Source organism: Meriones unguiculatus, chromosome 5, assembly GCF_030254825.1.
Source record: "Meriones unguiculatus strain TT.TT164.6M chromosome 5, Bangor_MerUng_6.1, whole genome shotgun sequence".
NCBI lineage: Eukaryota > Metazoa > Chordata > Mammalia > Rodentia > Muridae > Meriones > Meriones unguiculatus.
The window spans coordinates 51,977,696-52,003,556 of NC_083353.1; the positions used below are offsets into that span (position 1 = coordinate 51,977,696).

General features: G+C 51.8%; 1 protein-coding gene across 5 annotated transcripts in view; it reads left to right on the forward strand.

Annotated features, from left to right (window-relative positions):
• Positions 1-4,116: 4,116 nt before the first annotated feature.
• Positions 4,117-25,861, forward strand: part of Slc41a3 (solute carrier family 41 member 3) — a 41,930-nt gene continuing 20,185 nt past the window's right edge. Inside the window, exons 1-3 of one of the 5 annotated variants that reach the window (XM_021639291.2) lie at positions 4,117-4,245; positions 10,784-11,086; positions 25,054-25,161. In XM_021639291.2, the coding sequence (XP_021494966.1) occupies positions 10,814-11,086; positions 25,054-25,161 (381 nt within the window). In that variant the 5' untranslated portion in view covers positions 4,117-4,245; positions 10,784-10,813. Of the gene's footprint in view, positions 4,246-10,783; positions 11,087-14,821; positions 14,914-19,822; positions 20,263-25,053; positions 25,162-25,861 lie in introns of those variants that run through there. The other 4 variants (XM_060383748.1, XM_060383747.1, XM_060383749.1 and 1 more) reach the window with 4 other exon arrangements.

A 25,861-nucleotide genomic window follows, 5' to 3' on the forward strand; every position in this document is an offset into this window, starting at 1 on the left:
AGCAGCTCCCCACAGAAGCACAGAAGCCAGCTTGCTTGGGGAGCTGTGGCTGCTGTGAGCTTCTTTTCCTTTCCCAAACCATAAGACCCTTGAAGCCCACGCAGTGCTCAGAAACCCAGGTCCTGAGTCTCTGGGAATGGGCCCAGAGCCTTCACTTTCAGGCCACAGCTATGAGACACCAGTTCCTAATGGGAGATCTAGATCATGCCCTCTGTCATGGATTTTTCACTCCTGTGCAGGGGATGAAATGGGCTGCACCCTAGGGCTCTGGCTGCAGCCCCTCAGAAGTGTTCTGTCAGGTCTAAGATGTGAGGCTCCCTCTTTGAGGCTTGTTCTGGGTCCTATTGTGTGTGTGGTGGGGTGGGGGTGGGGTGCTTCTCGATTATTTCTTTCCTGCTTTTCCATCAGTCCCCCTCCCCCTCTCTGAAGGGCTCTGGGCATGTCCAACCTTGCTTCCTGATGCCCACAGAAGGGAAAGATGTGCTTTACTTCCATTGCCCATTTTTAAGTGGGATAAGGACATACCACTGTGTCCATTTGAAAGTGTGTAGTTTAGTGACATTAAACACCACCCATCATTTCCAACTGTTACCTCCTTCCTTTCCCAGAACTTCATCTTGCAAATCTCAGGGTCTTTCTACTTCCAACCGCAGGCTTTTCATTCTCAGCAAAGGTGAGCTGAATCTGTGACCCCAGAGTTCACATTCAGCTGGGATGGAAAGAAACATCCCCGAATCTGAACTGTTTGCGCATGCCCCACAGCCATCTAAAGGTCTTTCTGGGTTGGGGTTAGCTCAGTGGGAGAGCAGTCATCTAGGTGTGTGAGGCTCTGGGTTCTATCTTCAGCACATGTGTTTGAATGCACGTTAATAATCTGCAGACACGGGCTGGAGAGATGGCTCAGAGGTTAAGAGCACTGTCTGCTCTTCCAGAGGTCCTGAGTTCAATTCCCAGCAACCACATGGTGGCTCACAACCATCTATAATAAGATCTGGTGCTCTCTTCTGTCATGCAGATGTATACGCAAATAGAGCACTCATATGTAAAATAGAGAAATAAATATTAAAAAAATAATAATAATCTGCAGACACTATTCTAGCACATTGTCATGTATGAAGGATGTACTCCATGGAGTATTTAAAACATGCCACAGGGCTTGTCATTCTGTTCTGGCATTTCTTCTTTTTCATATTCTGCTGCCCTCCAAACATAAGGTAATTCAAGCTCTTTGCAAGGTCCTGAGGAGAAAGATCTGGGCCCTGTGAGGAGACCCTATGCTCTGGCTCTCTCAGCTGCCCTGGGATACCCTCCCCTTGCCAGTTCCTCCTCATGTGCAGTCAGCTAAACCTATCTTTAGCGTCAGGTCAGTTTCCTCATGGCCTCAGGTCAGTCCTGAGGGGAGGGGATTTTAGCTGCCCGGGTGCTGTCTCTGAGGATTGCAGCAAGACAGCAGCAGTACTTATGTGCGAGCTGTCCCTACTGTGACCCCACAAGCCGAACAGCCACTCTTGAGTCCCACCTTCCTCCTCTAGACAGTGCTGAGGCCACAGCAGAGTCCGCACTGCGAAGTACGGTAAGTGGTTGTCCCTGGAAGTTCTCAGCTTGGGGTTAGCCCAGGTCCTGTAGGGAGAGGCTTGCTAACAAGTCAGGAGCATACCTAACCTTTAAAATCTGACACTTCCCGACACCCTCTGGTGGGCACGCTTCAATTTCCTGCCTGAAAACAGCAACTGCAATGCCGGCTCTGCCCACTCCAGCCTCACATGGTGATGGGTGCCACCATGGTGTCAGTGGGTGCCATAAAATCCAAGGGCTAGTACCTTATGGTTTTGCAAATTACTAGTGGGTTTCCAATGACAGCCTTGTCTTCCTGGTAGCATGTGGCCACATACACAGCCTCCAGGGAGGTCTGAGGTGGGGGGTAGGGTGTGGGGAACTGCTTCAGACTTGGCCAGTCAGGGCCTCTTATGGGGCTGGTCTCAGCTGTCTGCGGCAATCTTTGGCAGACCAATTGACCTGACAGGACAGAGTGAAGATGGACTTACCCATGTATAACAAAAGCCAGGGATGGCATTGTGTTCTAGATGGACAAGACTGGTGGGGGTGGGGGTCCTTAGCTCACCCTTGGGTATCAGGAGAGGAGTGGGAAGGAGCCACCCTGGGTGGACTTGAAGCATCTTCAAATTAATCAGAAAACAATTTTTTTTAGAGCTTTCTTTCCGTTTTGCATGTGAAATTGATATTTTAAATGTCATGTTTGAAAGGCTATGACAGGTGTGGTGTGGCGGAGCTGAAATCCTCGCACTCGGGAGTCAAAGGCAAGTTTTGTGGGGTTGAGGCCAGCCTGGTTTACATAGCAAGTTCCAGGTCAACCAGGATACCCACAGGATACAGGATAGTCTCTGTGTGTGTGTGTGTGTGTGTGTGTGACCCTGATTATCCTGTGCAAGCACTCTGGCACTAAGCTACAGCTCAGCCCTGAGCCATCCTAAAGTGTTGGCTTCAGGTGGCCTGATCTTTGCTGGTTCAGGTGAGGTATCTCTGAGTTCCCCAGAACTCACGCTGTTGGCCTGTTGGTAGTGAACCTCCTGTTTTGCTTCTGCCTCCCCTCTGTCCTCACACAGGGCTTTCTAGGTCAGCCTTCAAGCAGAGGGTTTGAGCGGGGTTCTGTCTCAGGGAGGAGGGGCTGAAGTCTGCTGCTCCCTTCAAGACTGTGACACCAGTTCCTTGGGTTTCCCCGCATACTAGACCCACTTCCCTAAGGCTCTGCTGTTAAACCTTTATGAAACCTCCAAAACTATGGGCCAAAACAAACCCTTTTCTTTGCATAAGTTGATTTTGTTACAACAAAAGAAGGCAGACCAACATGGAATCCAAAATCAAGTTTCAAGGGCATCCTGGTGATGCCTCTTCCTGCCTTTCTATGTCTTACCTCCATGCACACAGGGAGAATGAGCTGTCAGGGTGCCTGGTCTTCCAGACAGGACTCCAATCCTATTGTGACTGCACCCTATGACCTTATTTACTGTTACCTCTTTACGTAAGCCCTGTTGACAAATGCAATCACTCTGGGGGCTCAGAGATCAACACTACATTTTGACAGTGTAAGCAATTCAGTCTGTAATCTTCTCTAACATGTGGAATGCTATCATCTGTGTTTTGTTTTGTTTTTCATTTGCTGAGGACAGACTCCAGGAACTGTCCCGTCTTGCATCAGCCCTGCCCTTTGCATACTTTTTTGTATCTGTTATATTTACTTCTCTCTTGTAAACTACGGTCTTGCACAGCAGGTTTCTGCAGATGCAATTGGCTGCTTAGAATCCAGCCAGGGTTCAAAATTCCTGAACCAGCAAAGAACAGGAAGGGGTGGGGGGTGGGAGGCGGCAATAGGATTAATTGTAGGAGCTGGTGTCCACCGAGGCTCTCCACTGCTGGGTTTCCCAGGGCTTATCAGCTCTGGTAGTCCACAGCTACCCCCGCAGGCGAAGGTTGCAAAGGACCCTCGCTTCCCATCAGCCCGACTTACCTTCTACAGTAGCAGAAGGGTGCAGAGAACTGGGAATTACCACTTTTGATAAGTGTGAGAGCATCATAGCCATGTTGAAGGACAGAACTTCCACGACACATAGCCAAATGCTTAAAGGTGAAACATCTAGAAATGTCATCTTGAAAACAAAACAGGCAGCTGTCGCACCCTGAGGGAAGCTGGCCCTTGCAGTGTGCTCCTGGAGGTCAGTGGCACTTAGCTCGGCAGCCCAGTCATGCCTCCGCCGGTGGCCCCGTCCTACTCATAGTTCTGCTCCCCGGTCCAGCTGATCCCCCTTGGTCCCTCCCCTCAAGCGGACCAGCCCCTAAGGCGTGCCATTGGGTCCTTCAGCACCCAGGGAGCATCCCTACACACCCCACTGCAGGCTCAGCGAACTGCCCTGTGCTCATTGGAAACCTCCGGTGTTGCCAAGCTGGGCGCCTTTTGCGAGTTAAACGGATACCTCAGTCCACCAGACCCTTACTGGAAGGCTTTAAAAACTGGGTTTTCCAAGCTACAGCCCTATGATTTGGCCCCGCCCAGTGAGCCCCGCCCCTCACGTGGCCCCGCCCCCTGCGGCCCCGCCCCTCTGTCCGGGCGCCTGGGCAGGGCGGGGCTGGCCCACCGGCCGCCCTTCCCGCTTCCTCCCGCCGCAGGCCTCCGCGGTGCCAAAGCGCGCGACCCGCCGCCTCGCTTCGCCGCCGGCCGGGAGAGGACCGGTAAGCGCGGGCCGGAGCTAGACTGGGGACTGGGAAAGCCGAGGGAAAGAGAGGCACCAACGGGCCTCCGGAAGGGGCGTGGGGCGCAGGGTCAGCCGGGTGGCACACGGGGCGGGTCAGTTTGTGGCTCTCTTGCTCCAAAGGTCTGCAGGGACCGGCCCCACTTATCCCCTTTCCTCTGCCCGTGGTGAAACCCGGGACGCCTGATTCTGGGGATCATGATTGACTTCTTCAGCACCCCGACAGCATCCCTGCCCATCCCACAGCAGGCTCAACGAGCTGACCTGCGCTCAGTGGAAACTCCCCAGGCTTGCCAAGCTAGAGGTCGTTCAGGCTTGAGAGGATAGATACCTCAGTCCACCAGACCCTTTCTCGAGAGCTTTAAAAAACTCAGGGTTCTCAACTGCATCTTCGCCAGAGACCACTTAGAGATGCAGCCTCTCTAGCCTGACCCAGATATCTAGTTCTCTGCTTCCTGAAGCTGGCTTTATGCCGCTGGTACCGCGGTAGTTTAAGAACCACGGATGTAAAGGAGTGCAGAGGGGTCTGGAGACAAGCTCGGTGCCCTGTAAGGAAAACACATTACAGAAGGTTATAGTAATCTCCTTGTATCTGAGGGAGGCACCAACATGTTCCTCAGAGGATGTCCGAATCCTGGAATGATACCCAGACATATAGATTGTTTTCCTAACATACATACCTCTGGGTAGCGTTCAGTTTGTGAACTAGGGCACAGTAAAAGATGAACAACCAGTAAGACAGGACACGTATAATGCTAGACTGTGATATAACTGTCACCAACACTATTGTGCCATTATTACCTAGAATAAGGGTTGCTTGGCCAACCGCACCGCTCCCCTAACAACTGTTGTGAGGGTAACCAGCAGGTGGGAGGCCTATGCAGCATGGATACACTGGACAAAGGAATGGTGCACATTCTAGGAGGGACAGAGTGGTGGTAGCCGTGCTGCTCAGAGCTGAACCCAATTTAAAACTTATGAGCTGTTTATTTCTAGAAATGTTCTCTTAATATTTTTGGAGCAAGAATGGTTGCCAGTAACCAAATCCTCTAAGGGGGCAACTGGAGAAAGCGTTCGACTATGCTCCATCCGAACGCTGCAGCGGGTAGTAGGAGTTACCCCCTCTCCCGAGGTCACAAGTCTACAAAGAAGAGAAACTGGGATTCTAACCCTGAGTTTGGGTTCCTGTACATTCCCACTGGGTGTTCGCTATAAAGTCAAGGAGATGATGCCCAGACCTGTTTTCCTTGTTGCTACCCACCGGGCAGCTAAGAGGCTTTCTATCCATCCCAGAAACTTAGCACACCCATGTCCTGGTTAGAATCTCCCTGTCCCGGTTATGTGAGCCTCATTTTGTATGCTGTGCCAGAACCGGGCCTCACAGAGGGATGCTAGTAGCCGAGTGCTAAACAGGTGCTCACAGGCCTGTGTTAAGGACAGTTTCTCTGGGCAGTACGATGCTTCCTAATGCTAGTGTTCAGTGTTTGAGTGACAGACCACGCCTGTTGCCAGCTAAGGAGGCTTCCTAGGGTATGTCAGGCCCTGGCCACAGGCAGTCCTGTCCCATCCCTTTCAAGGCCAGCTGATTCATGGGAGGATCTTTAATCACTAGTATCCAGGGCTGATGTTTCTTGGACTCCACACAGCATTGAACTATGAGGCTGGTGAATAGCAGGTACTTCCTCAAGGCGACCATACACTATCTGGTGTACTTAGGGGGTTATCTGACCCTGGGTCGACCCTAGGATCCCACCTTCCAGTCAGTACCCTCCTCCACCAAGCCTCCTGCATACCTTGAGCTAAAAAAAAATAAAAAATAAAAAAAAAATGAGGTTTTTCTGAATCTACTGCCCACTCCTCATAGGCACCACCTCCTCTCCTTTGTCCTACGGGGCCTGGCTTGTTCACCTGTCTAATTTATAATGACACCAGCGACATTATACTCATTAAACACTTGAACATTTCCAGTGACTCAGAGGGGCCTTCAGCTGCCTTCGTGGGGTGAGGCCCCAGCAGCAGAGGATGTCCCCAACTGATACAGATGACTGCTGGATGCTGACTGCTAGGCTGAGCCAGCTTAGGTGACTGACTTGATCCCCAGTGTTCGCCCTGGCCAGGGCTCTGTCTGGAACCCACATATGTGCCTGTGCGGTGAGGATTGCAAGGCCAAATGGTCACCACCAGTTGGCAGGTGTGTGACCTTTTGTGTGTGTAGGCCTTGGGTCCTTCTGGTGGAGACGCAAGGCACTTCCCCCAGGTTGCAGTTGGCTGCTTTCTGATCTAGCTTCACTTTGCCCAGGTGAACTCCATAACTGCCTAACCTTTCATTGTCCACGCTCAGCTGTGTGATTTTTATTGGCACCAGATACTGTCTCCTAGACTTTAAGTGTTTTAAAGTCATACTTATTTATTTGTTTGCTTGCTTGCTCGTGTGTGTGTGTAACAGTGCACTTGTGGAGGTAAGAGCACAATTTCAGAGAGTCAGTCAGCGCTCTCCTCCCACTGTGCGGGTCCCAGGGATTGAACTCAGTTTGTCAGGCTTTGTGGCAAGCACCTTTACCTGCTTAGCCATCTTGATGGTTCTAAATTCACTGTCTTGTGAATTGTGTTCAGACTTTTGCCCTTGCAGTATATTTAAACTTTGATACTCTTGCTCTCTTATTCTATTTAATCTTCCCTACTCTCTAGGAATTTGAATCTATGATTTTGGATTAAAAGGCTTTCTTTTATAATTTATTTTTTTCTTGTTTGTTCGGTCCTTCTGACTTCTCTCTGGCTGTTCCCCATGTCCAAACTCTACTCTGCCAGCAGAGGGAGCCTAAACAAAGCTTTAAGACCCGTCTCTGAGACCTGGAACTATCTGCCTGTTAGATTCATACTGTGTGTGTTGACTGGGTTTGACTCCCTGCTGTCCTCTGTGGCTGCATCCCGTTATTTGCACAGCACACTGCCCAAGTTCCTCAAACACTAAGAATGGCATATTATTCTTCCCGAGACATTTAATTGCTGACTGTATCACATCGTGTTTTGAACCCTTCATTACAACCATAATTGGTACATCCAACTCCTGTAATGGTTTTAACATGTCCACAGTTGGTACACAGCTACCCCCTCCGATAATCTGCTCACCGTAAAACTGGCTGGAAAGTGTCAAACAACATGGTAGAAGTGCCGATCCAGTCCTCCTCTATGTCTGTGGGTTCCTCGTCTGTAGAGTCAGCTGATCTGGAACCTGAATATATTCAGCAGAAATAGCTATATCTGTTGAATATTAACAGAGCCCTGTGCTCGTCATATTAGCTGACAACACACAACCAGCACGGGCTTGTGCCAGGCATTGTCACAGCCTAGAAGGTGTGGTATATAAGGAGCTTGAACACTGGAGGGTTCTGACACCTATACAGGCCATCCTGGAACTCCCTAGCACCACCACACACACCTAGGGAAAACAGAAAAATTCTTCCATTTTCTTAATTTCTGTAATTTCACTGCTATTTGTGTGTGTGTTTATAGTTTTAGGAGCCTCGCCAAATTCAAGCAGGAATGAAATGCAACCTCCCTGCGCAGTAGCGGTAGATATGTGGTCATCCACCACCTACTTGGCGAGGAACCACAACCTGACCCAGGTGTCTGGATCAGCCTGTCGAGAAAGCCCCACCTCTCCATCATGACCTGTTTCTTAGTATATTTGGAAGCGCATTCGTGTCTGACCTTAATCTCAGTGATTAGTGCTCAAGCAGGAGTGACAGCAGGCTTGTTAGGCCCTTTGTCTTGAAACAGAGCTCACTCTGTTGCCTGGGCTGACCTTCAATTCTTGGGCTGATTTTCCCACTCAGCCTTCTGAGGTGCTGACCGTCGAACCGGGCAGGTGTGTTTCCTGTGCAAGCTCTGGTGCGTCCCTGCACCTCTGGTTCCCTAGTTCTTGGAAAATAGTCAGGGGCCTCTCTAATGGCTTATCTTTCCTGGCCACATGTACTTAGCAGCTGTGAATGCTGCCTTCTGCCTGGTGATGCCATGGCACTAGGTTAGTTCAGCTTTCCTGTCCAGTTCTTATTTTCCTGGCATATGTGGACTGGTTACAAACAGATGTGGCTCAGTCGGTAAAAGTGCTGGATTCAGTCCCCCATCTCTACCCACCCCAACCCCCCGCCACATGAACACGGCAGTGCATGCCTGCAATCCCAGCACTCCAGGGGAAGAGGAAGGAGGATCAGAAGGTCAAAGTCATCCTTAGCCACCCATCCAGTGTGAACCAGCCTGGGCTCCGCGCAGCTCACTTGCCCTGCATTTGTTACTGCTTGATGCTGGCACTGCTGCTGTAGGCTCTCGTGGTGGTCTGACCCTCCTTCACTTTAGCCACTCCACTTTGCTTTCCCATGCTCCTGTGGTGATCTCGTTATCTCGATTACTTTATTTTTTTTTTAACTTCTCTTCCTCCAAGTTATGGGACTCGTTGCCCCAGAGCATTGGGAGAAAGCCTACAATTTGGATGACTTTTATAGAGTTGCTTCATTTAGGTTCACATTAGTTTTAGCCCTTTGATGCTGTGAACCTGGCTGTCCTCTAAGCATGTGGCACAGGTCATTTTTTTATCCACACGGGCATTCATCTGCTCTCATCCCTGTCCCCTAGGGAAGACTGGATGGACTATTTTGGAATCACAGTGAGGTTGGCCATTATCTTGTAGTGGCCAACACATTCTTCAATGGTGACTCATTGTTTCTCAGCGTTCTGGGGTTCTGGGCAATCCTCGGCCCCAGAAGGCCTTACCAGGGTCACTGGCCCTGATTCCCATCTCCCTCCTACAGGGCCTCATGAGGCCCCATGTGACAGACAGCCCCGCCCACTGCTCTGTCTTGGGCTGCCCCCCTGTTCTCACAGCCATGGCCTGCCTTCAGAAGCATGCACGTGGCCTTGGGCTTGTGTTCTCTGCCTGAGGGGAGCATCTTCAAGGTTGTGCACACCTGCCACCAGTTTTGTCAGTTCAAGCTAAAGGCTTCCTTGAGCTCTTTGGACATGCTAAGAGAACCACCTTGAAGTTTTCTCCAGGCCAGTGTCTGGTCCTTCTTGGGGACACTTTCCGTTAACTGTTTTTTCCTGTCAGAGATGTACTTTCTTGTTTCTCTGTCTCATGTGTGCTGAAGTGAAATTGTTTTTATGTCTTGTTTGCTGTTGAAAACTGGGTTCTCTCAAGAGTGAGCCATTTCTGGGACTGAGAATGTCTCCTCTCAGGAGGACTTGCTGTGACCACTGTCTGGTGACGTCTGAAGACACTGAACACCATTCTGTGCTCTGTGTGTCACTGTTGCCAAGTGATTCATTATGACTCACCACCACAATCTACAGTCCCCACTGAGGGGTAATCTGGGCCCCCAAGGCCCCGCCCATGCTAGAGCCCTTAGTACCCCTTCTCGGCCTTCACCCTCTGCTGGTCAGCCACTTTCTGAACTTGTTTCTCACGTTCGACACGAGCCTAGTGCGTTCCCACGTAACCTTGGAGCATCTCCTGCCCCTGTGGATGTCTCACTCCTCAGCTTTTGCTTTTGAACCTCTTCATCAGTCTATTATTGTTTCAGAGGTTTTTAGCGCTAGGGGTCTCCAGAAAGTCTGCAGAGGGAGTGTCCCCAGAACTTCATATGGGTACAAGGACCGGGATTCTTCTAGAGCCAAGGAGCTCTGGCTGCTGCCTTTCCACAAGGCAGGGTGTCAGTTTGTTTCCTCACTGTTCTGAACAAATACTTGACAGAAGCACCATAAGGGGTATTTGTTTTTGCTCAGGTGTCAGAGTGCAGCTCACCATGGGGGAAGGCGCCCGGGCACACAGGCCGGAGCTGTCATGGTGGAAGGCCCACGGCTTCGCCGGTGGGAGCTTGCCTGCTTCTGGGCAGTCTGGAAAGCACCTTTCTTTTTATTCCATCTTAGACCTCAGCCCACAGAAAGGTTTAAACTTCTCCACAAGGCGTGCCTCTGCAATGCCCGGGCACTTCTTAATCTAATCACGTTGGCAGAGAGATTTAACCCTCCCAGACACCTATCTTCCAGGCTAGAGGCAATGAGACCGACGGAGTTGCAATGTCACTAATCTGATGAAGGTCACAGTGTTCCTGATAATCCTTGGGTTGCTATAAGCCTTGGCTAACTTCCCGGAGTTCTGAAAAATGTTCTGACTGTATTTCTTGCTGTGTGTCCATTCATTCATTCATTCACTATTCATGTTGTATGTTGGTATTGAGGATAGAAGCCAGTCCATAAGTGTTCTGCTCCCCATCAGCACCGGGTCAGGTTTTTGATTGGCTGGTTGAGGGAGAGCCTCAACTTTTTTGACACCAATGCAGTTTAGAAATCCTTCGATGGGTGTGTTTCATCCTCAGGCCTGTGCATGTGACATTAGACTGCAGAAAATTGGGGTGTTGGAGGCAGTAAAGGCCAGCTCTGAATGATGGCTGCCAGGTATAGAGTCTGAGGTCCTGGGGAGTCAGGAGTTCTACCCTTCAGTGCTGTCACTTTGTGTCTCCCAGGTCAGGGCTGCTGGGCTCAGCCGTGTGCCGATGGAAGGGACAGAGGCCCGACAGCGGAGGCTGGAAGGCTGTGGCAGGCCAAAGGAGCTGGGGCCACCAGCCAGCAATCGGGCAGCAAGACTCTCAGAGGCTTCCGAAGATGGACATCCACGGGTCTCTGAGAGCCAAACCGTGGACGCCAAATCCCTGGAAGGCGAGCAAAGTAGGGAGGGCCACCTGGTCATTGGCTTCCAAGTGTTGATACCCTTCCTGCTTGCAGGCCTGGGGCTATCCTGGGCTGGCTTGCTCCTGAACTATTTCCAGGTGAGAAGACAGCTAGCCGGGGGCAGGGGAACCTGACAGGGAGTGGGCAGGTGAGGTCATCAGAAGGGATGGGAACTATCTGTATACACTACCTTTTCTATGTGCTGGGTGACGTTTCTTCAGTTTAACCCAAGTTAAGCATAGCAGGATAGTGGCTGGGCTCAGGGACCTTTGTCTCCAGCCTGCAGGTCCACCTAGATTCACTGGACCACTTCCTGTCTCATGTTGTTCTAGTGAGGGAGTAAGGAGCAGAAAGCTAATTTGCTTATTGCAGAGACTGGAAGCCCAGTATCAAGGTGTTGCAAGGTGGTGTCCCTCCGAGGCCTCCCATGGGTGTCCTTTTCTTTTTATGGGTACCAGTCATGTTGGATTAGGTCCGTGCCAGTGACCTCATTGACGCTTTTCTTTTAAAGGCCCTGTCTCCAGAAATAATTACGTCCCAAGCCTTGGCCTTCCAGGACTTACACTGGGAGGGACACAGTCCAGCCTATAGTAACAGCTTAACGTAGCCTCACTATCGAACGCTGCCGTGAGTGAGCTTAAGGAGCAGTGCCCCACGCACCTGAGGCAGTCAGTTGGGTTACTGCTGCAAGCAGAACTGCCAGGTCTGGGGATCTGCCTGTGGCTTGGATGGCTGTCCCCACATCTCCTTCTCAGTTCAGGGAAAACTGTAGGGATACCCGTTTCCCAACCCTTGCGGGCAGGTTACTTTAACAGTCTGCCAGGAGATGGGGAGACGGCTCCGTGGGTGAGAGTGCAGACCTGTAGAAGCTGTGCAAAGCTGCAGGTGCACCTCCAACCCAGATAAACCCAGAATTGGTGAATGGAGACAGATCCTGGGAGCTCAGCTCTCCTGGCCAAAGTGGCAAGCCTGCAGGTTCAGCAACAGGCCTTGTCTCAAAGAAATAAGGCCAAGAGTGATAGAGGACACCCACATCTTCCTTTGGCCTTAGAGAACCTGCATACACACACACACACACACACACACACACACACACACACACACAACTGCTAGATAGAAACTCCATTTCACATGTTAATTTCTATTGCTGGCTAAATCTTAGTGGATTACAGTGTCATACTTTTTAAAGCTCACAGTGTCTGTGGTCCAGGACCCTTCTCTCCTAAGGCTCTGGATGTTTCCGTTCTCACTGCCTGAGTGACTGCTTGACCCTGGCCCCTGTTCCTCACTGCTGTTCTTAGAAAGACCCTTGTCCATGGGGCCCCTGATTCATTTGTGTGCAGTCTGCCAAGACCATGGTGGTGAGCCTGTCAGGACCACCTGATCCCAGAGGCTTTGCTGCTTTTGCTTGCAAGCTGGGTTCACTAGGTTTGGTCCCCAGAGCAGCAGGAGGGATTGTGTAAAAGCATCAGTGGTAGGCAGCAGCAATTCTGGGGTCTGTGGCAAAGGCAGCAACCATGTGCATTATGGTGTGGTTTACATTGAATAATGGGCATCTCCGTACTTATTTATATGCTTTGCTTACACACATCCCCTTACTGGTTGATATTCTTTGCTTACACGCTGCGTTTGAATGTGGTTTGTCCCCATCATTGCTCATGCTGAGGCTTGGTCCCCAATGTAACTGTGGTGGTGAGAGGGCTTGTCGAGAGGTACTTGATCACAAAGGCATTAATGTAGTTCTCTCAGAATGGCTCGGTTATCCCAAGTCCAGATTGTTATAAAGTGGTCTTAGCCTCCTTGGTTTTCTCATGTATCCTATCTTCCATGTGTACCTTCTACGTGTACCCGCCTCCTCTCTCTGCCTTTCCACCGTGACACAATGTAGCCTATGGAGGCCTAGAAGCTGACTGCGTGGCACTGAGCTCCCAGAATTCCAGAGCCACAAACTGAAATCAACCCTTTTCCCTTCCTAAATGAGCTCAGAGCCTGTGCCCTCCTCAAGCACTCTCTTCTACCGTTGCCTTCCTCTGGGGTCTGGCACAGGTGCACACAGGCGCACACAAGGACCCCAGGGCTGAGCTGATGGACTCGCAGGAGGAGGGCGTCCTGTTTTGGGAGGGAGTGTTTCAGCTTCTTGTTGCATGTTTCGGAAGTTGTTTTGTCGAACCAGTTGGTGTTAACTGGGAACGTTTAAGAGCAAAGGCTTTCTGTAGGCATCCATAGATTTAGCAGAGCTCAGGTCTGTGTGCCAGTTTCCTGTTGTGGTGTCACATAAAACCTCAAGCTTGGCAGCTGTTATTAGCTCCTGGTTCTCTAACCCAGAAGGGCAGGCACAGGGTATGTGCTGGTTGGCTTTTGTCAACACAGACCTAAACATACATGAGAAGAGGGAAACTCAGCTGAGGACCCGTCACCATCAGATTGCCCTGTGGGCAAGTCTGTGCGGTATTGCCTTATACATACATTTGCATGCGCCTCCTTGATTAATGGGGGGGGAGCGCCCACTGTGGGTGGCACCACCCCAAGCAGGCGGCCCCTCATGGTGTATCAGGAAGCCAGCTGAGCATGGCCTCTGCTTCAGTTCCTGCCTTTAGATTCCTGCCCTGCTTCACTTCCTGTCCTGCCCTCCCTCAGTGATGGACTGTTACCTAGACACATGAAATCAAATTTTCTGTCTTTTCTCCCCATGTTGCTTTTGGTCATGGTGTCTACAACAGCAATAGAAACACTAAGACAGGGCACCCAGGTTTCTGCTCAAGGTTCTGGCCTGGCTCTTCACTGTCATCAGTTCACTTCCACGTGGTTACAGAGCTGAGGTTCAGTTGTCCTTGTTAGTTGTCAGCTAGGTCATCCCCCCTTCCTCCAATTTTTAATTTTTTAACTGACATATTAAAATCATGTATGAAATAATTTCCATTTATTGACACACAGCTCTTCCAGTGTCTGGCCTAATAGTGGGAAATGGCATTCCTGGGAACACCTATTCACCCATCTAGGCTAGACTCCATCTGTCTCCCTTAAAGTCCAGCAGAATTACTATTTGGAAGCAGGGAGCAGACAATAATGTCAGAGTCTTTAGACGAGTGGGACACAGTGGCCTGAAATTTGGGTGGGGATGCTTAGATGAGAAGATACAGAACAAGCTTCAGGAGCTGTCAAAGGAGCAAGGGTCCCTCTCCCCAAAGCCATGAACTTGAGTGGGCAGTCAAAACAATCTCCCGTCCCCAACTGGGTTCTTATCCCAGCCTCCTCTAAGAGTAGAACAGACAGACATTGAAGAATATAAATGGGAGGTACATTTTCGTGAGTTCTGATTAACAAGCCTGAGTAGGAAGGACAAAACAAATACGGATTGCCATGAGGGATTTGAAGGATATAAATTTGAACCCTAGGGTGCAACAAGGGTCGCAGGCTGGGGCTTCTGGGAGATGTTGTATGTGGCTAGCCATTGAAGCTGTACATTGTGTAGGACAGGACAGCAGCCAGTGGACAGTTGGTGGTCATCCAGACACTCCAGGGGCTGTGGGAGAGACAGACACAGGCCTGCTTCAGTGAACAGGGCTCCCATAGGGATTCTTACTGATTTCAGTTTAGACAAACTGTAGAAGTATGGGATAGAAGGGACTATTTGGAGTAGGCTGCTTGGCAAAAGGCATGGGCATAATTAAAATGTATGCATGAATGTTTCCAGAGGTCAGAAACTGTGCTGTCACAGTGTCAGGGGTGGTGTGGTCCCCTGATCATGCTGCCATTTTCAGGAATCTAATTCCCATGGCCCAGCTTTCAGAGCTGTAAGACAGTGTCTCATTTTTTTTTCTTTCTCTCTGCAGGTTTCTCAGTAACTTGTCTGCCCATTAAGGGTATGTAGAAAGGACCTCAAGGGAGGGGGATGTCATACCTTCACTCCTGTGGGCTAGGACAGGTACAGTGCATTCTGCTGAACTCTGTGGTGCTAAGGCCCACCATGGCTGGGGATTGTGGGACCCACCATCATCTGTACATAGGGTACCTCTCAGCAGCCACTCACTCAGTACTGATGGGGGGGTCGTGAGTAGGTTCTTAGTGATGGGAATTCATTAACACTGTGGTTACCCATCCCAAATCCTTTCTTTCTTCCCAGCTTTGGACAAAGGCCAGGCTGGCCTTCTCCAAGGATGAGTACAGCAGGGTCCTCATCCTTCCTAAGTCTGGAAACGAGCCTCACTCTTCAGAGGCCTGATTTGAACCTGTGTTGGGCAGTACTCACCGAATTGGGGGTGGAGAGCATGTCCCTGGGGCCGCCATTTTTCATACAGCTCACAAGTCCAGCCAGTTGGTAGGAGCACCAGGGAGTGCCTACCAGACCTTGCTGCTCCACCCTGAGAAAAACTAGTCAGGATAGTTCTCCCTGTGGCTGAGAACAGCCTTGGGGTGAGAGGAGGAGGCTCTATAAGAAGAGAGCAGAGAGGGCAGGCTTTGTGTGGAGCAGGCTCTTCTGCAGCTGGCTGCTGTGAGCCCATCTCCTGCAGTTAGCTAGCAATGCGTGCAACATAAGAGCTAGACAGATGCCCTGGGTCATCCTGGGATCCTTCCTGCATGAAACTGACTGGAGAGCCCCTCCTGCCCCACTGGTGAGGCGGGGGTCCCACTCTAGGCTATAGAGATAGTGATTCTGGTACCTATAGCCAGATGAGCAAGAGACACAGCATTTCCTACTCTCCCACACTCACAGCCTGGGGAGAGGGCTGCCAGCACATGCGTGTGGAGCCATCTAGGAAGGCAGAAGAGCTTTCTTGGCAAGTCCCTTGGGCTAGCAGAGTGAAGCCATCATTTAGGGACAGGCAGGCTCAAGGCCTGGACCCCTCACTATAGAGGACATTTGCCAGGGGACCTGAGGAAGGTGTGTTCCTGAGCCAGTTGCTGAGGAGGGCAGTTGGTCGGAGAGTTTTCCCACAAGAACGGGAGCCACAGGGACACTCCTGATTAGAAGCCCTTCTGGCTTAAGTGCTGGGGACAGTTCATTGTCATCACTCTGCCTGTGGGAAGGGTCAGGGGCTTCCTTTCTGTCTTGTGGTGCTGAGGATGGCAGCAAGGGCCATGATCATGTGAGGCCAGTGCTTTCCTGCTGATTAACACCCCAGGGTCCCCTGACCAGGTTACTTTTCCTTGTTGTTTCTGCCATTCTGTTTGTTCATTCGTTCATTCGTTCTGGCAACATACACTGTGTGTGGGCAAGCCAGGCACCACACAGGATCGTGGTGAACAAGATAGACAAACAGGCTGCGCTCCTGCAGCACTCATGACTGAATGGGGAGAGACAACAGATGCATTTGTTTGTGCCAGATAGCAGCAAGGCCAGACAGAGAACAGCTGAACTATGCCAGGACAGCTAGGGAGAGGGGGTGGGGGGGATGGTCCAAGGTTCACTAGAGGAGATACTGGGGAGGAGACCTGAATCTCTCCTAGGGAAAAGAGCACCTGAGAGCTGCCCTAGGCCTTCACCTCCTCCCCTGGGTTCTGCTGGCTCAAACCGGAAAATAAAGGAAATCGGAAAATGAAGGACTCAGTCTGATGTCTGAGGCCTGAGCAGCGGGGATGTTTTCAAGGCTAGCTAGGCTGTCCTGCCCAGTGCATGGCACCCGGAAACTGCTCCCGGGTTGATGCACAGTTCGGGAGTGGTATCAGACTCAGAAAGCTAGGGTGGGTCACAGGTGTGCCAAAGCCCTGTGCTCTCCCCTGCTGTGTTAGGACCTGACCTCACACATGCCTCGCTCACCACACTATACCTTCAGTAGGGGGCAGGGAGTCATGGTACCTAACGCTTGAGAGCTTCTCACGGGCCCCAGTCCCAAGTGTCCAGGACTCTAGGACAGGCTGGCGGCCCAGGGATGCAAAGGACTGTGCAAGGTCACCCAGCAAGCCACTTGATGCTTGACCCAGATCCGAACGATGCCCAGTCAGGCTCGGAGATTTTCCACTGTGCTGGAACTATTTTTAAAATCACATTGAGACGTCTGTGTTGTGACCCAGTAAGCCGTGTTGATGTATGTTGTTCTCAGCTTTCCCGGGAAAGCACTTTTTCTCACATGAGTACACGCTTTTATTTATTTCTGCTGAAAGCTTAATGGTCCTAAAAGCAAGTGATTACAATAGTCAGCACACACGGAAATCAAAACGGGTCATTGTATCCTGCCCACCAAAGGTGACCACTTCAGCATTTGGTTTTAATAACCCCCTAAACAATCACTTCTCCCTTTCCCCTCCCCTTCCCTTCCCCTCCCTTTCTCTCTTTCCCTCTTTCTCCTCTCTTGTGTTTCTCTGAGGTTGGTGAGTTTATGGTTGTTTCTCTTTCCTTACCGATGAGAATGTTTCAGGAAACCGATGTTGTGTGATGATGCAATGAGTTCTGTTTAGATGTATGATCCCGAGCTACAGTGACCTTGTGGAAGGTGCCGGGACCAGCATAAAACGCTGACCTGACTGTCTGGGGATGGTTCTCCTTGGTGTTCGGCAGCCAGCACAGTGCTAACCTGCGGGGGCTGTCTCAAGCCAGCCAGTGCCCTGACCCCAGCAGCTTCTGTAGTCCTCCTGTCTGCTGTTTCACACTAATTCGTGCGTGTTTAAACAAGCCACAGATCGCAGACCATAGGGAGGGCTGCCCGGGTGGATGCTGAGTGCGTGCTCTCCCATTAAACTGTACCTCTGTGGTGGGGAGGCTGGTGGGGACCCGCCTTTGTCTTTCTTGAGTGTCAGCGCACATTGTGATTGAAGGTGAGCCTTCCTAGGGTTTTAAATCCCTCATTTGCAAAAAGTAGGTGTCTTTAGCTGTGGATGCAGTGAGGTGTTTTGTCCACTGACAGGGCTTTGTAGAGTGTGGTCAAGAGTGACTTCCTTGCTCTCAAACCACAGCAGGGCTGCCTGGACCAGCCCTTGCTTGGGAAGAATGGTTAGGTATTCCTGTTCATACTTCCACAGGGCCATTGTGGTACTTGCTTGCACTTAGGGATTCTGGGTAAAGAGCTGTGAGGCTTTGGCTGGAAACTAGTGGGGTTCAGAGATCAAGAGGCACCTCAGCTGGCCACAAGGACAATCACTATTGAGGCCAGCCAAAGGCGTAAGGAACATAGGGTGGCAGAGGGATTCATGAGAAGTTCCTTCCGGGTGTACAGGGTAGCGTGGCTGTGTGCCAGGACAGAGATGGCTCAGGTGTGGGTGTGTTTCAGATGAGAATTGCTCGCACGCCATTCTCATGTCACGAGGGTACCTCATTCGAATGCCCGTGTGGATTGTTGGTATGGAGATGGAGCGTTGGTTTGTTGGGAGAGATGGGTGAGGGGCCACAAGGTCATGACTGAGATGGTCCCCAATGCTGGAGCTGAGGGGACAGATGGGGGAAAGCTTAGAAGGCAACATATGGATGTAGGGCCGCAGTGAGAGTGTCTGGGCTCAACTTGCCTTTCTGACAGAGGGTCACGGAGTGCGAGTCTTGACGGAGGCACTGTGGAAGAAACTACCAGGAACAATGGGGAATTGAGGGTCCTTGCTCCTGACAGTATGCTGAGAGGAACAGTCTGGAAGCTTAGAAGAGGCTGGGGCTAGTGGGGAGGCTGGAGCATCTGGGGTGAAGAAAATCTAGAGCACAGACAAGGTTCCGAGGTCCAGTTTTGGCAGCTGTGTGGCTCAGCGTCCCGAACTTGGAAGCTCCTCTCCTACCACTCACTGTGGTCACTGATCTTCAGCTTAAGCATCTCAATGGCAGCACCTGTCGGCCACGCGCACCACCCTTGCCCAAGGTGCCTCACCTGCACGCAGCCTCCCCTTGTGGTCTGTCCTCCTGGCTTTCAAAGATGAGCGTGCCAAGAGACAGACAGGCCCAGAAACCAGCCCCTATGGCGGCTCCTCTGCTGTGGCTGCTGGCTAAGTAGTCAGGATATGTAGAGATGGCCCACCAGAACCAGGATCAAAGTTTAGAGCCTGCACGTCTGGCTCCTGTGACAGGCTTAAAACTCCAGACAAATGAGCAGAAGAGAGCGAGTGAAGACGCAGTGTGGATTTCCGGGGCAGGTTGTTGGGGGCGGGGGGGGTGGGGGCGTGCAGTTAGCTAGTGAGGAAGTTCTGTCTGGGGAGATAAAGGAGTTTGAACTTGAGCATGGGATGGCTGATCTGTGAGAGGAGAAGGAGGCAAGGTGTTCAAGAGGGTGGTGCGGTAGGCATGGGACAAAGGGGAGGCCAGGACTCCGAGGTCAGTGGGACCCTGGGTCAGTGGGCGTCAGTCAGACCTTCAGCGTGGCACCTTTGCTGGCGGGGTCCTCAGTTTGTATTCTGTCAGCTCTTAGGCCTGGAAATGTTCTTTCTGGCCCATAGCATATTCGGGGAGCACCCTCAGCACCCAGAAATTCTAATGCGGCTTCCCAGTGGGGGCCCTTCCTTCTGGGCCAAGGGTGGGGTCAGCAAGGCCTGTTCTAATTGTCCTAAGCTGAAACAGCTAGACAAGTCTTCCAGGCCTTTGAGGAAGAGGAGGGCCACAGTGCTTCTGTGAGCACAGGCTTATACTATGGCCGTGAGCTCTATGGACAGCAGCATAGAGCTGATTACAGGTGTCGCTTTCCCAGAGGGTCCTTGACCTTGCAGGATAGAACCCCATATGTGGGCCTGGGTGAGTATCCCTGGAACTGTCTCCTGGCCCTTCTCAGCCAGCAGCCCATGGCACATGTGCAGAGGGTACAGAGGGTGGTGCTGACCTCTGCGTGGGTTCTGTCTCTGCCCAGCCTGACTAGCGTGGGTTGGACTACTGGACACTGTCAAGGTCGCTGCTGAGGGACAGTGAGCCTCTCTGGCAGGCTGGCAGAGGGAGGTCCCGGCAGATACACAGCCACACTCTAAGGAGAACCTGAGCAGTGGAATGGACAGAGGACACTGGCAGCTTCCTGAATGAGGCTCTGAGCAAGCCTGGCCTTGTTTGCTCTGGCCCTCAGCCAAGGGACTCTCAGGGACCCACTGTGGTGCTTCCTGGAAAGCTTCTGTCTGTGTGGACCTCTGCAGAAGAGAGCCTTGGTGGGCAGGGAGGAGAGAGGACAGACTCGACTGGGGCCCAGCCATGGTCGTCACTCAACTCAGCCTTGAGTTCCGCTTTCAAGGCAAGAAGCTTCGGGGCTTCAGCTGCGAGCTCACCCGCTCCCCTCATGGGGTCCTCCCTGAGTCCGTCCTTACCACCACATGCCAGGTCACCATACCCATACTGTTGTCGGGCCTGGGCATGATGACGGCTGGCTTGGTGATGAATACTGTTCAAGTACGTACAGGGCTCCAAGGGGGAGAAGGGGCAGACAGGGTGGAGGGCGGGAGTCAGGGGCTCCCCGTGGGTGGCAGCTCTGAGCTGGGGTCCAGTGTCAGCCGTGCTGGCGAGAGGGCACACTGGGCTCCCAGCGTCTTAAGAGTCACAACATTGGCATTTGACAGCCTTGAAAGGCCGCCTCTGTGAGCCCACAGCAGCCCATATCTCCTTCCTGACACACTGTGAGCTTATTGGGCTCTGCTGCTACTCAATACAGGAGTCTTTAATGCCTCTCTGCCTCAATTTTCTCTTTTGTAAATCAGGGAAAATTAGAGCACCTGCCTCTCTGGGTTGTGAGGACCCGGTGCCTGGGTGCATGCCTGCTGGTCTCTGTGGTCTGGGTGATGGGCAGGGCTGAACAACACACCCACCTCTCTAGAGTCCCTGCGTAGCTCCTTGGAGGAAGGGAAGGGTACAGAACAGGGCATGGGAGTCCCACATTCCCCCAGATATCCCCTCAAGGGGCAGCAGCCTCCATCTGGCAGGGTATTTGCTGAGAGACATCGTCTCCCTGCATTGGCAGGCACCCTGAGTCTGCTTTAGGAGACAGCATGTTGATGAGTGAGTTCCTCTGTCTGTCGCCTGCAGCCTGTGTTATGGAGCTAAGGGTTGCTTCAGGGAAACTGGATTAAGTATCTGTCATGGAGGAAGGATGCCCATCAGAAGCTGGCAAGGTTCTGGGAGCTGGAAGTCTGAGATCAAGGCGTTGGCAGGGTTGGTGTGATCATCCAATAGGGCCATGTATTTCGCAGGTCATCCCCCTCTGCACAACTGTGCCCCCATCTTGCTTGTGAGTTGCTAGTCCTGTAAGACTGGAGCTTGCCAACCCATGGCCGCCTTAGCTCAGCTCCCCTCTGAGGACGGTCACTAAACACCTGCATCTGAAGGTCCTGGGAGTTAGGGTTGCAGTCTATGAATTCGGTGGTTACCAAAGTTATACTTTGGTATGCGTATAAGCACAGATGTATGTGTGGTGTCATACAATCACTTGTGTGTGGTTGTGATGCTGGGCATGGAATCATGCCAGACATGCACAATACCACTGGCTTCCATCCCAGCCCCAACGTTTTTGTTGTTTTGTTTTATTCTTCAAAATTACATTGAATTTTCAACCCACAATGGTGTCTTCGTGTCCTGCACATACTCAGTAGTCCCTCCGCGATGCACAGTGCTTCCCTGGGAGCCTGTGTCCAGCTTCCTGAAGTTGGCGGTGAGTGTCAGTGATTTCTGGGCACGTGCTTGCTCACCTCAGGGAGTGGGACACTGGGTCTTCAGAATTCTGGGATCCGTCTGTTCCTAGAGAGTCTGTGCAGCCTTCTTCCGTGATGTCCTCTGCCCCTACCTGAGGCTACCCGGCTAATCCCCAGAGACTGAGCCTTGCCAGCCTGTACAGCATGAGGTCATCCATCCCCGGCCTGCCGTGTGCTCCCTCCTCCCAGTGTTTCAGTTTCTGTAGGCTCCCAGAAGGTCTGCTTGTCAGTCAGTCAGGACTGAGCAGCACATGGAGGTGGTGAGCAGTCTGTGTGAAGAGGAGGTAGCTCCTTCTTCCTGTAGGTCAAGGATCTCTAGAGGGAACAGGACAGGACCATTTGAGTGGACCTTGGAGGACAGTGTAGCCGTTTCTACACTGTGGGAGGGTGTGAGCTCCAGGCGGAGGCCCGAGTAAGGTCTGTGGATGTGTAGGAGTGGGAGTTTGTGGAGAAAGGAACATTGGGTGGTTTCTGTTGAGAGTGTAGACACTGCTAGCTGTGAGGACCTCTGTCTACTCTGCCAGGAGCCAGACTTCACACTAAGGGCAGAGGGGCTTGGCATTCTGCTTAAAGGGAGTGTTGCCTTAGTGTTGCTGGAGTATAGCATAGCCTTGTGCAGACTCTCTGATTGGTCCATAATAGATGGTAAAATACAGGTGGGGATGCTTTAACCACTGCCTGCCCAGCCACAATGCCCAGAAGGGCCCCTCTGACAGCCTATGCTGGTGTTTGGCTGTGCACGAAGTGTGATGCTGCCAGCCACATTCTTGAACAAGTTTAATGACCCGAGTGGGGTGCATACTCAGGAGTGGAGTTGGCAGTGCAGGGTCAGAAGTGCCTGGGTGACGTGATTATATTTATGTCACAAAGCTCAATCCTGGCAGCAGTATCAGCAGCGTGGGGGAGGAGAGAGTGAGGGAGGCTCTCCCCCAGTACCACCGGCTACCACTGCTGATAAACCTCACCCTCCCACACACCCTCCTACCCTGCCTGCATCAGGAACGGACATCTTTAAAGCGTTTGAGAGATCAATAGCAGAATTTAAAAGTTGGGATGACTTGAAGTCAGATTAGGGGGGACACAGGGTTAAACTCTAGTGGGCAGAGCAGGATGTGGGCAGGAGACAGGACCAAGGTGGAGGCAGGAGTCTGGAGATGGTGAGTTGAGGTTCCAGTGCAGTCAGCTTACCGCCATAAGGTGGGTAGGATCCTGCAGATGTTGATGAACACAGGGCATCAGTCAGCCAAAAGGGTCTTGTGGCCTGGAGAAAGTGCTGTCATGGAGCTGGGTGATGTGTGATATCAACATTGTCCCTTTTGTCATCAGCCTCAGTCTGGCAGGGCTGCTGTAGAGTGGCGGAGGCCAGGCAGTATACCCCACAGAAGTTGACACTGTCATGGCTCTGGGGGTTAGAAGCCTGAGAGTGGGTGTTGGCAGTATTGGTATCCTTTGCCAGTAATGCCATTTCCCCCTGTGCCCCACATGCTTGCCTCTCTGTGCATGTCTATGCCCTAATCTTGCTTGTGGGGTACCAGTCTTGTAGGGTTGGGGATCACCCACCCATGAGCTTCTTAACTCAGCCCCTCTTTGAGGACTGGCTGTTGGAAGTAGGTCCAGCCTTGAAGAGAGAGAGGGTGTGTGTAAAAAGAGAGAAGAGTCAAAAGTGAGAATGGGTCAGAAGAAGGAAATGGGGCCATGGTGGAGTCGTTAGGGAGACCAGCAGGGAGCTAGGGCAGCATCATGGAGGGCAGAGAACAGTTCAGAGGCAGGCCTGTCCCTGTATGTGCGTTATCTTCAGTTGTCCCAGCAGGAGAGGGGGCAGCACCAGCAGGCACAACGTGGAGCTGTGACAGGGAGGATGGGAACTTGAGTCAGGAGTTCCTGGCACTGAGGGAGGGGAGAGCGTAAGTCGGAGAGAAGGGAGTTTGTTCTGATGTGGGCTTAGTAGATGCTTGGCCTCGTGTGTGGCAGAGAGATTGTGCACCAGGCTGTGGGGGAGGCAGAGGACGGTGGGTGAGGGCTGGGGCAGAGGACATTCAAGGAAAGGACAGGGTGTGCCAGACAACCCTGGCCAGGGGTAGGAGTATGTACGTTGGTGCTGTGGCTGGTGTGTGCCCCGGGGTGTGCAGGGCTGATAGGCGGCTGCTCATGGGCCTGAGGCCCCTGCTGCAGAGAGCGGGGAGGCAGTAGCTGGACTGATAAGGAGGGCCCCTGCAGGTGGGCCTCTGCCTCCGACATAGTCCTTGTCTAGAAGCAGGAAATAGCTTGTATTTCTTAAAGGGCTAATGTCTGTATATCATCAAATAGCCAAACAAATGCACGAATGTGGTCAAATGCAGATACATCATTTTCAAGAGGGAATATGTTATGAACAGGGTAAAATGTTCAGACTCAGTACTGAAAAGCTAGGCACATTAAGTCCACATTTTGCTCCTACACAGACAAGAAACACAGAGATAAGACTTCTGCAGAGCTTCTGACTGGTCCTCCTCCTCCGTCTCTCCAGGACACCCCCAAGAGTACTGCTGCCTGGGGGTGACTCCTGCTTTCCCCAGGGGTGACATGTTTGTGTACCTTTCCCTACTCTCACCTGGGGAAAATGGAAGACTGGAGCTCAGGCCCCCTGCAGAAAAGAAGGAATTTATCTTTAGGCCTAGACCTAAGACCCTATAAGATCTTATTCCATCAAGGTCCTACTTAAATCAGATCTGTGGGTGTTTAATGGGGAGTGGGGTGGGGTGGGGTGATTTCTGTCACCACAAACATCTCCTCTCTTTGCCAGCTTTCCTGGCACATCCCTCCTATTCTGCCTCTCAGTTGTTATGTTTGAAGGAGATGTGCGGTCTCCATCAAACGGAATTTTCTGTTTTGGAAAGCCCGGGGCCCAGCAGGGTGGTGACTGAGAGACGATGTCAAAGCGCCCCCACCAGCTAGTTTGCCAAGTGTTTCCAGGCTTCCCAAATTAGGAGAAATAACACCCCGAATTGGTGTCTCACTCCAATGTCTACATAACTGTAGTTGCACACTAAACAGCACGTTTTCAGGCTGGGCTGGACCAAGACCGTCGGCCTCCAGTCTAGCCCTGCCTTTTTCCTGGCCTCTGAGGATGGGAGGCAGGAAGGAGCTTGCTGGAGGCCACTGCTGATGATTTGATTAATGGCTTTTAACATGTCCTGTTTTGTGTTTCATTTTAAACCACTTAAACTGGGTATGGGGTGGTGCATGCCTTTCATCCCAGCACCAAGGGGCTGAGGCAGGCAGGTTTCTGTGAGTTCAAGGCCAGCCTGGTCTACAGAGTGAGCTCCAGGACAGCCCAGGCTACATAGTGAGACCCTGTCTCAAAAATAAAACAAGAAACATTTAGGACACTACTTGGTCTCACAGGTTGATTCTCGGGGTGGGGTGTGGGGTGGGGACAAGGTCGTTGACGGAAGGTCATCTGCAGACATTTGCAGAGCTGTGCCAACAGGCTGGCCCCATCTTATTCCTTCTCTTCCAGCACTGGCCAGTGTTCAGTGACGTTAAAGAACTGCTGACCTTGGTCCCACCCCTGGTGGGACTGAAGGGAAACCTGGAGATGACGCTGGCGTCCCGACTCTCTACAGCAGTAAGTGGCAGCCGGATGCCTCAGGTCTCAGTGGCTTGTGGGTAGGGACTGGAGTCTCCACCCACACAGGTCTTGTTGGACTTTGGTGTCTCACAGGCTCTTACTGTCTCTCCCTGCTGCTTTCTGTACTGTTTATTTTTTTCCTGGCTACCACGAGCTGGTGAGGGAGCAGCACAGCGCCCCAGTGCCTTTATTCTTCCTCAGCTGAGTGTCAGTTGGCTGTGTCCCTGTTCCCCAGAGTCTGCATGCTGCTGCCTGCACTCTAGGTCACACTCCCTTACTCCCTGGCACACTCACATGAAAGCTTTAGTGGGCAGTACAGGTTCAAAAGAGGATTCTGGGGAGGGACCAAGGAGGGGGTGGATGTCAGTTGCCCATTAACCTCCTCTGTTCCTGTGATAGCTGTCTATATTTGGCTCTGTATCCAACAAAGGTCCTACCTCGGCAGGCTCTTCTCCCTTCTTTAGACATGCCCAGGAGTTGTGTTCTTTCCCTCCTGTTAATACAGAAGGGTTTTCCCTTTCTCCACTTGGCATCCAGCATGTGAAAAGGATGGTAGCCAAAGGAGATATATCGTGTTCAAGGGCCTGAGAAAAAAGTCCCAAAGCCGATGAAGAAGACCCAGGGATAGAGACCTACAGTGTACATTGTTCACTGTGGGATGTCAGCATCTCCAACTATAATTACAATGCTGTTTCTC